The following is a 16,762-nucleotide window of genomic DNA, read 5'->3' as shown; positions in this document are numbered from 1 at the left end:
AATATGAAATCAAATTCAAATCAGGGTTTAGCATGAGGAGCTGGAGAGGGTCAGATGCAGCTCTGCCATCCTCAGTCTTTACCTAGGAGTAAGAAAGGGTATGTTCCCCAAGGAACTGAAATGGAATCACACCCATTTGTGCTCACAGTGATTTTAGCATGCACAGACTGTCAGTGACCTGCTAGGGGATTTTGGGGGATTTGCTATCTTTTCTCCCAACCACCTGTCAGAGTTAATTCCTCATTATTCCCATGGGGACGGTTTAAAAGAAACCACCTTTTCTCAACTGTTTAAGGCACTGAAAACTTTTTTCACTGTCTGTACCTTAAGTTGTCCTTTTTATAGAAGCTTTCTCTCTGGCCTTTACTGTTCATTGGCCCTTTATGGAAAAAGCCACATTGATCCTCTGTGTAGATACTTTCCAGCTGGGCCTTGTTTCCTCCCTTCACTCTCCAGCTGATGCACTCCCATCTCCTTTTCCCCCACTTTCTCCAAGGGCTTGACTCCTACTTCTTGAGAAGCAGCTTCTTGCCTTTTCTTACCCTGGGGTAGTGGTTTGTAGAGGTGAGTGGTTGTAAAAAGGAAAACTGAACTGAAAGAGGCTCCCTGTTAGTAGGTAGTACTGCTGCTTTTTTCTCTGAAAAAAAATATGGTTTTTGTCCTGCATTATTTTCAGGGGTAGGTCTGTAAGGAAGAACTCCAATGAAGGTTGTATTTCTCCCTATGCTTGGATTTAATGTTGTAAGCTTAGCTAAGTTCCTAAGCTAAAGCTTGGGTAAAACTGGATTTGTGGAAGCCCCTTTGCTACTGTGAGCTTCCCAGGACCCTTTTGCAAGTGTTCTCATTCATCCCTGTTGCACTCATCTCAGGCACTGTTGGAAGTGAGCAGTGATGAGTGTATGGCACAGCGTCTTGTTTTCTTTCCTTCCTCCCACTTGATATGAAGATAATAGGAATAAAAGGCTCCTGGCTATGGTGGCTTTTCTGGCTGTGCTGGACCACAGCCCATCACCCTGGGGAGGCTGCTTTGTTTCTGTGCTGCTCGAGCCTTGGCTTTCTGTGGGGTGATGGCTCACGTGTGGCTCTGGGCAGGGCTGGTCCTACAGGCTTCCTTGGGGTGGCTTTGGCAACATGAGTGAGAGGAATACCCAACTTCCTAGGGGAACAGCTGGTTTGGGAATTCGGCTGCCCCAGGGTCAGGGGCTTGGGCAGTGCTCTGGGGTGATGCTCAATGTTTCTGCAACATCACCTCGATGCTGTGAAAGAATATGGGGACATTTGGGTGGCCTGAGGTATTTATTTTCCTGAAGCACTTGCACTGCTCATCACTGTCCATCTATTGGGGGAGAGAGGCCATGGCCCCCCACTTCTCAGCTGCTATGGGCTTGTAAAGCTCACAAAGATTCTGCTCTGGTTTGTGAGCTGCTTGCCCGAAACCTCCTGCCCTCAGGCAAATTTTACAAGATTGGATCCCCTAAAAGTGTTATCATGTCCCTGGCAACCCAGTTCACAGATTTCCAGTAGAGCCTTGTCAGACCTTGCTGTTGCCTTATTTCTGCTTGGCTCTTTCCCCTGTCATCCCCAACAGCTGAATATACATGGTTGCCATGGGAACAGGAATTGACTGCTTATCCTGAATTTTGTGGCAAACTCCAGGAGAGTTGTTGGCTGTTTTTTTAGCAGACAGGAGGTGGCCCAGGTTGTGAAAGGTGGTTGACTCAGGGTGCTTTGAACTGGCCCACGGGATGTTCAGCTCCAAACATCCTGTCTGAGGGACACCTCCCCATGGTGGCTTCTCCCTTTATCTGCCCCTTCTGAGTAATAACCTCCTTGCTGACACATCTCAAGAGGGAGAAGGACAGGCAGGAGTCACAGGTAAATCCTTCTATCCATACATTTGTGAACAGCTGTGCCATGGGATGGACATGGCTGCTGGAACTTGGAAGGAAGGGATGTGGGGAGAACATCCATGAGAGACAAAGGTTCACTGTGATGACAGCTGTGGGTGAGGCTGGTAGAAGTGTTGCTGATGGTGCCAGTAATCTCTGGCTTCAGCCTTTTTTTAGCGGGGGTTATTGTGTTTTGGAGCCGCACCTGAGAAGACAATGGGAGTTCTTCAGCCTGAAGAGGAGAAAGCTCTGGGGAGCCTTAGAGCCCCTTCCAGTGAATAAAGGGACCCCAAGAGAACTGGAAAGGGACTTCTGGAGTGTCAGAACAAGGGGAATGGCTTCCCACTGCCAGTGGGCAGGTTAGATGAGCTATTAGGAGTAAGAGTGAGGATGGGGAGGCCCTGGCACAGGGTGCCCAGAGAAACTGCGGCTGCCCCTGGATCCCTGGAAGTGTCCAAGGATGGAGGAGGATTCACAAAGGGAAGACCCTCCCAAATGTCTGCAACCAGGTGCTGAGCTTGCCCTCTGCACATAAGTTGGTTGTCCTGGAATGCTGATGGGTGCTTGTAGCGAATGCTGGAGTATCCAGAAGGACAGCAGCAACCCCCTCCACTGCAGCAGGTGGGGTCAAAATCATGGATGGTGATGGATCTGGACCTGCAGGGAGAGCCTGGAAGTTGGGCTGGAGTGCTGTCCTTCACAAGCCAAGCCTGAGGAGGCTGGAGCAGTCAGGCAAGGCTCTGGAAAGACAACAAGGCAGCTCCCAGATGGCGATTAAACAGGAGCATCACAGCCTGGAAGCTGTGGAGAGAGAAGGGCAGCTCAGGTAATAACTTCTGTCTGCAGCTGTATTTCAAGTGCTCTGACAGACAGAGCAGCTCCCAGGAGGAATAAATAACCTGGTGTCTCTGCTCTTTGTAGCTGCCACTTACTTGGAGCATTTTCTGTGAGTGTGGGCTCCAAAGTTGGAGTGGGGAAAGATAGTGGGTCAGGGGTGTTGGGGTTGAGCTTGTTGGGCTGGGCTGGTCAAGGGGCTCTGTGAATGTGGGGAGTTGTTCTTCTGTGCTTCAAATACGTGAGCTGTGCAAGTGGACTGTTGCTTGGAAATGTCTGGGTTTTCTGCAGAATAGTGGCTGTTTTGTAAGAGGAGGTGAGATTCTTTGGTTTTTTGTTTTTGGTTTTTTTGGTTTTTTTTTTTTGATGATTGAGTGAGTTACATGCAAGCTTCTGATTGTCTGATGGTGGTTTGGGACATCTCTGCTACAAAAGGAATGCTCCAGGACATGGCTGGACTCTTGGAAATGTTCCAGGCCAGATTGGATGGGGCTTGCTTAGAGCAACCTGGTCCAGTGGAACATGTCCCTGCCCATGGCAGGGAATTGGAATGAGATGAACTCTAAGGTCCCTTCCACCCCAAACCATTCTGGAATCTGTGGTGGCTGTTTCCAGTTGCTGGGAAGCAAAGGAGACTTGTGACACCTCCCCAAAGCCTTGCAGAATTGGGCTGTAGAGGGGCTGCAAAGCAAGAGGGTCCCTGGCATTGCAATAAAGAGTGAGGCTGCTCTGCTGGGGAGAGGGTTGGTCAGGGTAGGATATTCCAGGGACTGCTCTGAAAAAGCAGATTAAGTGTGCTGCTAACTCAGGCCAAGAGGGAGATGGTGAGTGGATGTGGGGTGACAGATCCCTGGGTTAATCCCAGATGCTGGCATGGCTTGGAGCAGTCTCTGCAGCTGCAGGTGGGACACATTTGTCATTTCTGGGCTCTGGGATGTTCCTATTCTCCTTCTCTCCTCCACTTCATCATGTCAGATTAATGCTCCTGACATGTCTCTTGATGAGGGTATGCTCCAACTTCAGGCTGTTGCCCTTGCAGTCACAAGTAGGACAATGGTGAAATTTGGTTATACATCATGCAGTTATACTATGCTTAAATGTGCTTTATTGTTAATGACTTCGGATGTAGATGTCTGTACAGGGAAGTGTCCTGGCCAGGGTGCCCAGGGTATAATCAAGAAAGATATGGGTTCTCCTGGGGCATACGCCACCTCACCCTGATCAGGCACCCAAAAGAGAGCAGAGAGCTATCCCTGATTCCCCAGCTCCTGGATGGGATGTTTCTCACCTACCTGAAAGGCTGTTTAGTAATTTCTATCCTGAAAGGAAAGATTTGAGCCTTTCCCAGACTGCTTGTGTTCCAGAGATGCAAAGGATGACAATAATTTCTACATTCCAATCCTGTGTTTGCCACAGAGAGCTGAGCCAGTCTGACCCATGCTGGCTCTGCAGCCATAACCTGGAACGTCTGGCAGAGCTCTCTCTCACCTCAGGCACTTGCCACGCCACATCCTACCCTTGTTTTGCAGGACCTAATTACTTTCTAGTGTGGGAGGACTCGGAGAACATGCTGGAGTTGTTCATCCAGCCTTTATGATTTGCTTTGGTATTTATAAACACAGTGAGGATGTGATTTGTGATGCAAGGGCAGGTCGGTGTGGAAGCTTTGGGATGAGTAATGCCTTCCTCTGTGCGCATCTGAGCTGCAGAAAAGGACCGGAAAGCCGATGAGGAGGAGAAAAGTGAGTCCTCCTTAGGTGGTAGAAGCTTACAGAGAGCAAGGAGGGAGGTCTTTCTGAAGGGAACAGGACCATCCCCAGGTAAAACAATGCTAGAAACACTTAGATCATTATTTGTTCCTTTGTTTTCTTGCTACACTGGGACTTTTCTAAAGAGTTTTGGTATGGGCTGAGATACTTTGCAGGATATGAATTTGCTGTACCTTTGCTCCTCTCCATCCTTCTTGGTTGGTCCTTTAGGCATTGATCTGACTTAGTCAAGGCTGTTTTTATGTCTTTAGTCTTCTAGCTCTTCCTATGGAAAGGATATCTCTTGTGTCAAATCACCTAGGTGCCACACAAAGGTTGTGTGGAATATGCATGAGGTTCTTTTTTCAAATGTTAATGGTTCCTGGGTTGCCTCCTCCCGAACAGCCCAGAAGCTCTTAATCCAGCACTGGATTCACACCCTGCTAATTGTGTTTGGAACAAGTTTATAGTCTAAGGAAATAATTATCATGTTGCTTTTTATTGGTAAAAACTTGGTTGTGTTTCCTCTTCTAATAGCTATTATGCTTTCTTGGGCACTACTGTATTGTTTTCTGGCTTGAAGTCCTGATGATTTTATGGGCAACCGCATAAATACGCATATCCACAGTGGTGCACAGAGGCAGTTTCACTGAGCTGATATCCCACTTCTCATATTCCCTGTTTGCAGCTGAACCATGTGCACCTGCTCTGTCGGGATGTGGATCCCTGGGGATGCTGAGCAGCCCAACAACTCCCTTGGGAATGCTTTAAGCCCTCAGGCACTCTTTGTCCTTGCAGGTCCAGAGAATGAGCCCAATGCCAGCAAGTTTTCTGGGCAGTGCCCTCCGGGGCACTTTTTTCTTGGCCTTTGGCCTGTGGTGGTCAGTGCGGTACCCCCTGAAGTACCTGAACAGGAAAGGCGCTGTCGAGGGCCAGCCGGGCCGGGGGCGCGCAGAGCTCTTCGAAGGCGCGGTCAAAGCTTTCTTTGCTCTCGTAGGTAAGAGAGGGTGACGATGGGTCTCTGCCCCAATAGCTACTAGCACAGTAGCAAGTCTCTCCCACAACACTGGGTCTGTTTGTAGTGGGAAACATCTGGCTTGGGAGGGCTTGGCGACATGCTTATGGCACGCCCTGGGACAAGGAGCTTGCTGTCGTTCTCCTGGGCAAAGACCACCACAGCTTCACACCCGCACAGGAACATTGCCTCAGGGTTGAGGTTTCCCCATGTATAAGGAAACGTGACTTGTTGCGATGAGGGTGGCCGCAACAAAACTTTTGGGTTCAGAGCATTGAGGGTTTAAGTGGCAAAAATAAAGGAGCAGGAACAACAGAGTTGGCCAAAAACTAAAAAACTTTAATGGAAAATAAAACAGGGACAATGCCCAGAAACCGAACACTGTATGGGGACAAATTCCGAGGACCTGAAACAAGGGGGTGGGGGGAGGGGGGTGTGACAATATATACCCTCGGGGGGAGAACTTTCTAGAACTATGACCATATAAAGGGAACGAGTAACCAATAGTGGAACAGACTGGGGGAAGGACAGTTAGGTTTGCCAAGTTAGCAAATGTTTCCCAGGGCTTGAGCTCAGTGCCTGGTTCTTTCTTGGTGAAGTCTGGCTGACTCTGTGTCCCTGCCAGGCCAACTCCCACAGTGACTTTTCTTTCTTTGGCCAGGGATACTGGTGGAGCAATTTGTGCCCTCTGGTCCCCACCTGCAGCTGTACAGCCCCAAGACACACAGCTGGACTGACCTCACCCACTGGCACTACTCCACCATCTACCTCTTCTTCCTCCTCTCCGGCATCACCGACGTGGTCTCTCACTCCCCGCTTAAGCTGCCCCCTGGTTTGGAGCGGCTCTCGCTGACCCTGGCTCTGCTTGTGGAAGGTGAACTGCACCTGGTCCTAGGGGAGAACACAGAATAAGGAATTGCTGCAATGCTGATGGGTGTGACAGCTCCTGGGCAGCCTGGGGGCCACAAAGGCAGGCCTGGAGGGGGTGTCGATGCACAATGGCACTGGCTATGTGACAAAGCCACCCCCTTCCCTGCTCCTCCTAAATATGGATCCTGCCATAGCTGGATGCCACAGGGGATGTTTGAGAGATCTGTGCTTCTCCTGGAGCCCAGCAGCTCTCTCACTCTGGAGTTACAAAAAGTGTCATTGTCCCACCTTCGTTGGATGCAGAGGGACAGAGCCTTATACAAAGGTCCCCACCATATTTTGAGCTCAAGGTGTCCATCCCTGTGCTCTCCTACAGCCCTGGCACAGGGATCCCCACAGGTACAGTGGCACAGGGACCTCCACAAGTACAGGGGTTCCTCAGGAGCAGAGCCAGTGCTGGAGCTGTCTGGTCATTGAGGAGGGAAGGTGGTGACAGTAGCTGGTGGCTCTCTGGTTCTTCCCCCCAAGAAAGATCACTGTGAGGCCTGGAGCATAAGAGTGAGTTTTCAGATGATTTTATAAAATAACAAATTCCAGAGTGTCCTTTGCTAACACCGGGTGAATCTTGGCAGGTTTGCTCTTCTGTTTCCGTGACTACAGTGATGCTGTGCTGGACCAACACCTCCACTCCCTGTTGGTCATGGCTATCTTTGCTGGAGCTCTCTGTGCCTTCCTAGAGGTGTTCCTCCAAGACCATATCATCCTGGAGACCTTCAGGACCAGCACCTTCCTTCTCCAGGGCTCTTGGCTTTGGCAGGTAAGAGTGTACCCAGTGTATTCTCCTCAGATATTTGCACCCAGGAAGGCAAATGGAGTGGGGCTACTCTGCCCCTTTAGGCATACCTGTTGGGGTTAAACTTGTTGGCTGTTCAAATATCTTTCTAAATAAGAAGAGGAAATGAGGCTCAGTGCCAGAGCTGCCATCGTGAAGAAGTGCATGTGTAATGTAGCAGCATGGACAGACCTGGAAATGAATGGAAAATGGAAATTGGAGCCCACAAGGGAAGGAAACCACAATCATGAATTTTTATTAATTCTATTAAGTCCATTTTCTTCCTCTGTTGGTCCTAAGTAACTGGAAACATCTCTCATGCAATCCCCCAGCTTTTGGTCTAGGTGGAAATGCACAGACTGGCAATGTCACCTTTTTCCAGGATGCTGGGCTTGCACTTCAAGCCCCAAGGATTATCTGCAGAGAATCCATCTCCTCCTGACACCCTTGTGTCAGTGGTTGGGGAAGACAAGGGCAGTGCCCCAGGTGTCACTTAGGGTTGTAGTGCCTCTCGCCCGCAGCCACCCACTGCAGCAGGTGGGCTAAAATCAGGAGGAAAACAGGAGGCATGTTCTAAAGCCTGACTTCTTTTTCATCTGTGACCAGATCGGGTTTGTGCTGTCCCCTCCATGGGGAGGACCAGGCTGGGATGACAGTGACTCCAGCAACCTCTTGTTCCTCACCATGTGCTTCTGCTGGCACTACATCGGTGCTCTCGTTGTTGTGGCCACCAACGCTGTTGCATCCCGCTGGTATGAGGGGTCCTGGCACAGTGCATGGGCTGGGGTGGCCAGGAGCAATACCCACAATCAGGAGTGGACTGGGAGATCCATGCATGTGGGTGTCCATGCGATTTCAAGCTTGACTTGGCTTGGCTGGAAAGGATGGGCTGTGTGCCACCACAGGGCAACCTTCCCAAGCAGGGTAGGGTGAGCCAGTTGCTCTCACTGCCCACAAGTCCCTGACCATTGTCACTGTCTCTCCTGCAGCTGCAATGAGTCCTGCCAGCTGAAATTTGGGGACATCGACGTGGAGTTGGACTGTGGCTTGTGCCTCCGCAGAGGGAAGAAGAGCTCCAGTGGCGCCTTGCTGCCAGAGAGCAGCTCGGATGACAAATGAGGCTGTGATGGGCTTGGAAATCTCTTCCCTGGTGGTTTAGAGCTCTTGAGATGAGGTGTTTAATTAACTACAGCAGCACTTGACAGTTGAGCATCAGAAGTAGGAGGCGGGACCGCAAGGCAGAGTGTGGCAGGGGATGCAAAGACTTTCCTTGTGCATCCCTGTGGTAGCCACGAGTTCTTAATTCTCTGAGCTGCAGCTTAGGCTGCAGACTGCAGGACTGGTTTGCTGTTGGAGTCCAACTGATGTGGCAAATCTGACTATTCTTTTTAACATTTTCCCTTCTGCTTCCTCAGAAGGGAGGCAAGCTAGTGTTCAAAGCTCCTGGTGGCTGTCGCTCACTCTGGTGTTAATGGAGAGGGTTTTGTACAACGCTGAATGTACAGAGTATCTGTGATCACCAATAAAGTGCTTTAACACATCTCCTCCATGGATCTCTTGAACTCCATGCTGCAGGCAAAGGTGATGCGGGTTTCAAAATGGTTTGGGCAGTGGATAAAATATGAGGGGTGGGACTGTGTATATGATTTAACGTGGACAAATCTGCCCCGGGAAGAGTGGCCAGTGGATGGAAAGGCACATGAGCCAGGGGTTTGTTGTTCCTGGGAGATGGCATGCTTGCTGGGCAGGGGGCTTGCTGAAAAAGAGACCCTTGAAGAAAAATTATGGTTTCAGCTGGTTGGGAGTGGGTGTACGGATGGTCTTGGTAAGTCTCTGAGAGCCCTGCAGTGACCTCAGTTTTTGTCCAACACTTTTGGAGCTGGTCACTTCCAAACAAACTTCCCAGTTAGGGGTGTCTGTTTTTCTGTTGGGATGTCCTTTTGTTTGCAGCAGAACAGCGTGAGAAGATCCTTCCTGCGGGGAGATCAAGAACAAAACCAAATTTAAAAGATAGCATTAGGAGGATTAATGAAAGAACATCACTAATCATCATTCAAAAGTTCATCATCAGCATCTAAAATGTTTGTGCCATGCCCTTGGCTGAGGGCTGGGCTGGGTAAACAGGGAAGTACAAACAGCATTGATTTTATTATCTTCCAACACCTTTTCTATATTCCCGTAAGAAATGCAAGAACCAGTTTAGTCTGAACACATCCCTGCTGTGCTGCACAGGCTGGGAGGAAAGAAAAATTACTCCTAACTCAAAGCAGTTGCAATTCCCAACCCCATGGGAACTCCCTGGAAGAGTGAGTACTGCCTATTTAATGTTTTTATATTTGTATTTTATTTTTGTATTTATTCCTATATTTTCTCCTTTTGAAGCAGGGCTGGAAGAAGACCAATGCTTGGTGTCCAGAAAAAAGCCTTGAGGAGAAGAGAACACCAAGGAGGTGCAGTATTCTGGGCTCCCATGTTTGGCACCCACACACAGCAGATGGTTAATTGGGATTCTGAAGCAGGCTGCCCTCCTGAGCAATGGCTTCTCCAGGATCTGGTTGCCTTTAAGTCAGGCTCATGTGTATTCCCAGTACTGGAGTGAGAGCTTGTATTGTGCTCCATGGGGGTGATGTGCTCCCATTGTTAACAATCCTCCTGGGACTAGAGGTGGGGTCATTGTGTCGAGTTGTTATAGACTGGCTGCCACTAATGGGTAGCTCAGGGCAAAGGTTACAACCTGGTGTACTGAGCTTCAATTGAAAAGAAGGGGAAAAACAATCTCTTTCCCGTTTGATCAACTGATGTTACTTTTTTTCTGGGTGTTTTCAGCCCAAATGTTATCTTTACAGCACTGAATCTCCTACTGAGGGTTTTGCTGCCTAAAATGTCAGTTTTGTTGGTGATGTTTCTTCTTTCTTTGAATAAATATAAGTTAAGAGCAAATAGTAATCATCCTGTTGTGTGTTTTGACAGGTTCAGTGGGATCATGCTCTAAGCTCAAGAGGGTTTCTTTGAACAGGGCACCAAAATTACCTGTTACCGTGTTAGGTGATAGAACTGCCCCAGATTTGAGATGTGACTAATGTTTGTCATAGTAGGAAGAAGATGAGGTTGTTGTGGCTGTATTTGTTGAACAGTTCCCAGCTAGGCCGAGTGTGGAATTTATTTTTCCTGTAACATCTTCTCTCACAGTGAAGCCTGAGGGGGATAAAACTCAGCCCATGGCAGGGGATTGGAATGAGATGATCTTTAATATCCCTTTCAACCCAAACCATTCTGGGATTCCATGACTAGACAAGGTGAAGTGATCAGCAAAGTTCCCACTGTCCACCCAAAACTGCTGATGGTTGTGTGCTGGGGACACAGGTAACCCTGAAATAGTGGGAGCTGGAGACGTGCTCCATGGCAGTCCCTGCCTCTCCAAGATGGGTTAGGATGTGTGCCTGCGTGAGTTTAATGACTAGGGGCCTCACTGTTTATCATACATAGACCTGACAGATGCTGTTCCTGTTATTTTCTGACAGAACATTCAATACCTTGTGTAGCTCCTGTGGTCTGTCTGTACTGTTGGTCCCCAGGGAGATGCAGAGATGCGGATGATTTTCTTTTTCCATGGCCTGTGGGCTGTGATTCCCTGAAAATACCATGGCCAGAAAGTGATGCTCTATCTCTTTGTTCCGCACATTGTTAATTTTTAAATAGTGCTGCACAAGCCAGGATCTGAGGTAATTCTTACCTGCATTTTACCTTTTTTCTTGCCTATTGGCACACAGAAACTCTAAGGATGGTGGTTTTGATGACAAATATTCTCTGGTCCACAGTTAAATTTGGAGAATTGATTGAGGTATCCAGAACACACATGCTGAAGTGTTTGGAAGGAATAGGGACTTTTGCACTTCCAGATTGAATTCACAAGTTTTCTCACAGCAAGGGCTGTGAGAGTGTCATAAGTTTTCCCATTTCCACAAATCTGCTGCTGCTGGTAAATGTCAGAAGCAGGCTTCTACCCCGGAGGAACTGGCCACAGAAGCCTTTGGTGGATGTTTGAGTATAATTTGGGTATCCTCTTGCCTCAGCCAGAGGGAAGAGAAATTTCTTGAGAACATATGGAAAAGTGCTGCTGGATGAGCTGAGGTACTTTACAGACCCTCAGTACTCAGATGTGTATGCAAAACCTTTTATTGTTATTGCTGAGAGATTTGCTGGAGATTCATGGTTTTAAATTGAGTTGAAATAAGCACTTTAAGCACCACTAAAATCTATTGTTTCAGCTTAATTACTAAGCTTAACTTCCAATCTTGATGCAATTGCTGTTCAGAGGAAAATTGGATTTTCTAGGTCACTCATCTCTTCCAGAACTTGCAATTTTTCATTACTTTTTTTCCTTTTTTTTACACTTAATTCATTTCTTACCTATTAACTCAAATGATTTAAGAAACAACAGTCAGTAGTACATGGTTATTTTCCTCTGAGGATGCACAACTTGGATCTCATCCAAGGTTGTGGTGAGGCTGCACCTTGACGAGTGTGTTCAGGTTTGGGTCCCTCACTACAAGGAAGACATTGTGGTGCTGGATATTGCCCAGAGAAGGGAACAGGACTGGAAAAGTGTTGCCAGGGTGGGGGAAGGTTTCCAGCTCTGGCTGGAGTAGTTTTCTTGGGAGGCTGGAGGTTCTTGGATGTGCCTGGGGGATGATCATAAAGTGTTTGATGGAGAGGAGGCTGCACCTGCTTCAAGGATGCTCTGGGTTCCAGCGAGAGTTACACTGTGTAACAGGGGTGATAAACCCTTTGTTAATTGTTAGTGTATTTCCACTGTACTTCATAAAGCTTCAGGCCACCAAACAGTTTGCTGAATGCTTGTGTATAATGAACTGCTCAAATATAATGAATCTTAAGAGTTAGAGTGGCCTTATAGAAATACATAGAATTTTCCCCTGGATTTAGCAGCTGTGGAGTCTCATAGTGCTCACATCACTCACCTCTTTCCTGACATGTCTGTGAATTCCTGGTCGGTATTTCTCTTCCTGGCACTGCTTTGAAAAGAGATACCAGTGACTGTTTTGTGGGAGGAAATAAAATCTTAAAATCCAGGTGTGCCAATGTGTTTCACCAAATAAATTTATATAAATTTATATTAAATATATTTTTTATATGTAAATAAAAATATATTTATATAAATATATAAAAATATATTTTATATAAATTTATATTAAATTTATATAACCTTAATAATATTTATTTCCCCTGAAGGCTATGGGGAGGTTCATGCACTGTGTGACTACTGAGGCTGGTGTTAGGATGCTTCACCGTGCCGAGCTTCTGCTGGTTCTATGAGGTGTTCTGAGTTCACTAGGAGCATCCTTTTCATCACAGCAGAGTCTGGCGAGACAGTTATTACACATCCTACTGATCTCCAGAAAGAAACATAGAAACATCTTTGGTGTAACTGTCTAAATCTGGTGAACCTTTTGTCCTCAGGACACCTCAGCAAACCTGAGCTCTTCTTTGGAGTCTCCAAACGCAACAGGAGCCAAAGCTTCCCTCTGCCTTCTTGCCTCAGTTTAAAGTTGGATATAAAGAAAGGTTTTTTTCTAATGCTAAATATCATTATCCAATACTTTCCTCTGGTCTGATTATGTGTTCTGGGTAGACATACCTACATATGGTGATAGCGTGGTGGAGGCATGACTTTACCTGTGTTAGAAGATGAGTTACCTGGATTTGAACCATGAGCTGCCAGCACTACTTGGAAACCAAGCTGAAGCCTAGTAGAGCAAGACCTGGAAAAGCTGCTCTCCAGAGCCGGTGCTGGGATGCTGAAAGAACAGCAGCTGCCTCTTGTTCATCTTCCTACACTGGTGAGTTCAATTGCCCTTCATTTCTCAGGGTTATACGGTTGGAAAATCAAGTCTATAGTTCTTGCACTGATATGCGAGTGTAGAGTAGAGAGGTGTTACTTGAAACTATCAAATAACATAATTTTTATTTCATTTGCAGCATATTTGTGATTAATCTGTTCTGCTGTCCTGAAGTGTTGCCCTACAGTGTGCTACCAGTACTCCATCAGCTGCTCCATGCTCTGGTGAGTGCTGTCACTGCCATGAAAGGGTGGAAAAAATGTCCTTTCTTGCTGGGTTTAAGTACAGTAATTTCATGATCATAAGGCGCACCGGATTATAAGGCGCACCTCCCGGAGTCAGTAAAGTTCACAGCTTTGTACATTATATAAGGCGCATTTTTTTTTGCAGCGAGGATCTGTGCTGCGTGCAGCAAAGTAATGAATTAGTAACAGAATCCCGCGCTTGTGGAGTTTACTGGCAGGTGCTCAATTTGCGAACATTTTTCACAGATTGGTGTAGCCTTTAAAGGAAACTCAAGAACCCTCCTCGTGCTGCGGGCCCCGGCACTCCCGCCTGCCCCCGGCTGGCGAGGCGGGGCTCAGGGCGGCCACGGCTCACACCTCGGGGTTGCTGCGGTTCAGGGCGGCTTGGGGCTGCCAGGGGCTCAGGGCAGCCTGGGACTGCTCGGGGCGGCGGGGGGCTGCCTGCTCCCTCCCTCCCCATGCGGCTCCTGCTGGCTGGGGGCTGCCCGCAGCCGCCTGGTCCCTCCCGGCTCCTGCTGGCCAGGGGCCGCCCCCTCCTGCCCCCCGTCGCAGCCCGGCCCTCCCGTGGCGCTGCGCCCCTCACGGCTCGGGCTCACAGCTCACACTTCTGGGTTGGCAAATTTCGCAATTATGTACATCATATAAGGCGCATCAGACTATAAGGTGCACTTCTGGGTTCAGACCAAAATTTTAGTCAAAAGGGTGTGCCTTAGAGTCATGAAATTACTGTAGTTCTTTTTTCCCTGCTGTGGGCTACTGGCATCTGGTGGACATGGTGCTGCTCTTGCTTCTTCCTCACTGGGAGACTCTATTTGCAGCACAATTGACAAAACCTACCTAATTCTGCACTTTATCAGGAAAAGAACTCTGCTTGACCAAGCTGTGGCACAGCTCAGGTGAGGGCTAGGTCATAACTAATTTACTTCACTAACTTAACCTTGGCCCCCCAGCAGTGTCACGAAACAGAATTTTTTATTCTTAAATAAATGTGAAACTGATTTAGTTTCTCTTAAATTCAAAGTATTTGTTTTAGATTGTGCAATGTTCTACACAGGGCCAGGCATTTGAGTTTATTTGGTTTTAAAGAGAGTTTTAGCAGGGTTTAAAAGAGGAGGTTTGGGGTTTAAAAGAAAGAGTTCTTTAGATTCAAGAAGTTTTTGTATTGTGCTGTAGTTCTGCTTTAACCTAATATTGTATCAAAAGCCTTTGGAAGGTGGGAGCAGAAAAGAGAAGCTGGCCCAAAACCCCTGTCTTTCCTAGGGTTCCAATGAAGAATGGAAGATGCTCAGCTGCTGGTTTTAATTATTGACTGAAGGAAAACTAAGTTACAGTGTACATATCTGTGTACAGTTTAAGTTTCCTGATTGTTCTTTAACAAATTCCAGGTAAAATTTGAATTTAAATGGCAAAATAGGAGCTAGAGATACACTTCCCAGCTTAACTCCTGGAGGTACAGCTGTAGAGTTTAATTAACCAATTGATTAATTATCACTTAAGCACATGGATTACTTGATTGAGCTTCTGTAGAAACCAGTTTTATATTTTCTATCAGCTTTTACAGTAGAGCTTAGAGCCTCTCAGACAGCACTGCATGTGTAAACATGACTGTAAAGGTGTTTTGTGGGCCAAGAAATTCCTGTTCTTCTTTGGGAAGAGAAAGTTTATTCTGTGTTTTGTGTTTAATTGGAAGAAGAGAAGCTTCACAATGAAAGATGATTTAGACCAAGTGCATGGGCTCTTTGTTCAAGCAAGACATGACACCCTTAAAATAATTTTTTAAAATAAAGTAAGTTTTGCTTTACTTTTAATTTTTGCTTTAAGCTTTGCTTACTTTTATTTTTGCTTCTTGTTATTTACTTTAATTTTCACCTTTTTATTTTTGGGGGGTTTTTCAGTTATTTTTATAGTCACTCCTACTTTTTATTTTAAAAATAAGTCTGTATTTCAATTTAAAAAAAAAATTTAAACATCACCAGTTCCCCCCAGACTTGTCCCACCTCAGACAAAATCCAAACTGCTGAGAAAAGTTCTGCCCTGATGTTTACTGCTGTAAAAATGAAAATTGCAGGGTCTGCCCTCTCCTAGAGTTTATACATTTGAAAAAAAAAAAGGCCCCCCACGAAAATAAGTAGGACATGAACTACCTGGAAGTGTGGTCCAGAAAAAAATCACCATTATTTCCATGCTGAAGCTCCTTTTTTGAGCAAGATATTCAAAATATACCAATAAAGTGTTGTGGTAGATGGACACATTGCAGGTTATATATAGTATACATTATATATATATATATATATAAACAAATACATATATACATATATGATAGTCTGTAAAAGTAAAGAACGCTTGAACATCCTCAAATATGCAGTGTCTTGGAAAAATATGAACTGACAGCACAGGAATAGATGCACCATGTAAACCTGAGTGTGATTCAGAGCACAAACTGGACCATTGGAAATAGAAGTATTCTCTGCTTTTTAAAAAACAAACTTGAGCAAATAGGCCTGAAATTATATTACAGGGACTTATCTGTGGCTTTTAGTTCTTGATGCATTCTGAAAAACAAAGGGTGCTTCAAGTTCAACCCAAAAAGCTGGTTTTGGTGTTCACTCTTCAAAACAAGGAGAAAGCAATTAGCAAAAGGTGAAACAAACAGCATCCCTAGAGCTATGAGCAGAGAAAGGAACTAATTAATAATCCTTTTTGTACAGATTATGTGTTTAAGTAACTAGAATAGCAGAAGGTTGGATCTATGACCAAGCCTTGGGATAGTCCCAGTCTAGTTCTTTGTTCTCAGTACCTGGAGTGAGCTTCAGTAATTTATTTGTGTCACCAGCAAGGGGTTAACCCAAAATTCAGTTCTCAAAAACCTCAAACCACTGGGAATCCATCCCAGCAGAGAATGGCTGGATCATTACTTTACCTGCAGTTTGTCTTTCCCAGTGTCCAAATACTCACATGGCCACGAGGAGTGTTTCCTTCCTTGTTCCTGCTAAAAACTCATGTCCATAATTGCACCTTCACAGGATAACACAAAATCTAAAACAGATGGTCCTGTTACATCCAAAAAAGTGACACCAAAATGTGGCTCAGCAAAGGCTGAGCCCCAGAAAAAGGGCTGCACGCAAATGAGTTTGCCCAGAGGAGGCAAAAAGGAATATTTCCCTGCAGCCTGCACTCAAAGCAGAATAGGGATCCCCTTTTAGACTTTCCTGGCCTCAGATACTCACATTGATTTTCATGCCCCAGAGCCCATGGATACGGGCAGGAGAGCTGCTGCTGAAAAAGACAGCATTACATTTGACCACCCAGAGACCTGCTCTGATCCAAGCTGGGAGTTCAGTGTGATGCCCTCCAGAAGTTTCTTCCAGCCTTCGTTTCTCCATGAGCCTACATCAGCTTCAGGATTACTCCCTGCCACCACACTGAGTAAACAATTATTCCCTTGCATTTGGTGAGGCAGTGCCAGCCCCG

The 16,762-nt window shown here is 46.5% G+C and overlaps 1 protein-coding gene across 4 annotated transcripts; it reads left to right on the top strand.

Annotated features, from left to right (window-relative positions):
* Positions 1-1,808: 1,808 nt before the first annotated feature.
* On the top strand, positions 1,809-8,925 carry LOC117008144 (transmembrane protein 45B-like). Of its 4 annotated transcripts, none has more exons than XM_033081744.1 (6): positions 1,809-1,875; positions 5,270-5,468; positions 6,148-6,360; positions 6,989-7,173; positions 7,795-7,940; positions 8,178-8,925. In XM_033081744.1, exons 2-6 carry the CDS (start codon positions 5,279-5,281, stop codon positions 8,305-8,307), a joined length of 864 nt encoding a protein of 287 aa, XP_032937635.1. In that variant the 5' UTR covers positions 1,809-1,875; positions 5,270-5,278; the 3' UTR covers positions 8,308-8,925. The 4 variants fall into 4 exon arrangements, with proteins under 4 accessions (XP_032937635.1, XP_032937636.1, XP_032937634.1 ...); XM_033081745.1 differs by lacking the exon at positions 1,809-1,875 and adding an exon at positions 2,639-2,715; XM_033081743.1 differs by lacking the exon at positions 1,809-1,875 and adding an exon at positions 2,771-2,835.
* Positions 8,926-16,762: the final 7,837 nt, after the last annotated feature.

The sequence above is a fragment of the Catharus ustulatus genome, chromosome 28 (assembly GCF_009819885.2).
Source record: "Catharus ustulatus isolate bCatUst1 chromosome 28, bCatUst1.pri.v2, whole genome shotgun sequence".
NCBI lineage: Eukaryota > Metazoa > Chordata > Aves > Passeriformes > Turdidae > Catharus > Catharus ustulatus.
The sequence above is the reverse complement of the archived record's forward strand: the minus strand, read 5'-3'. Positions and strand labels throughout refer to the sequence as shown.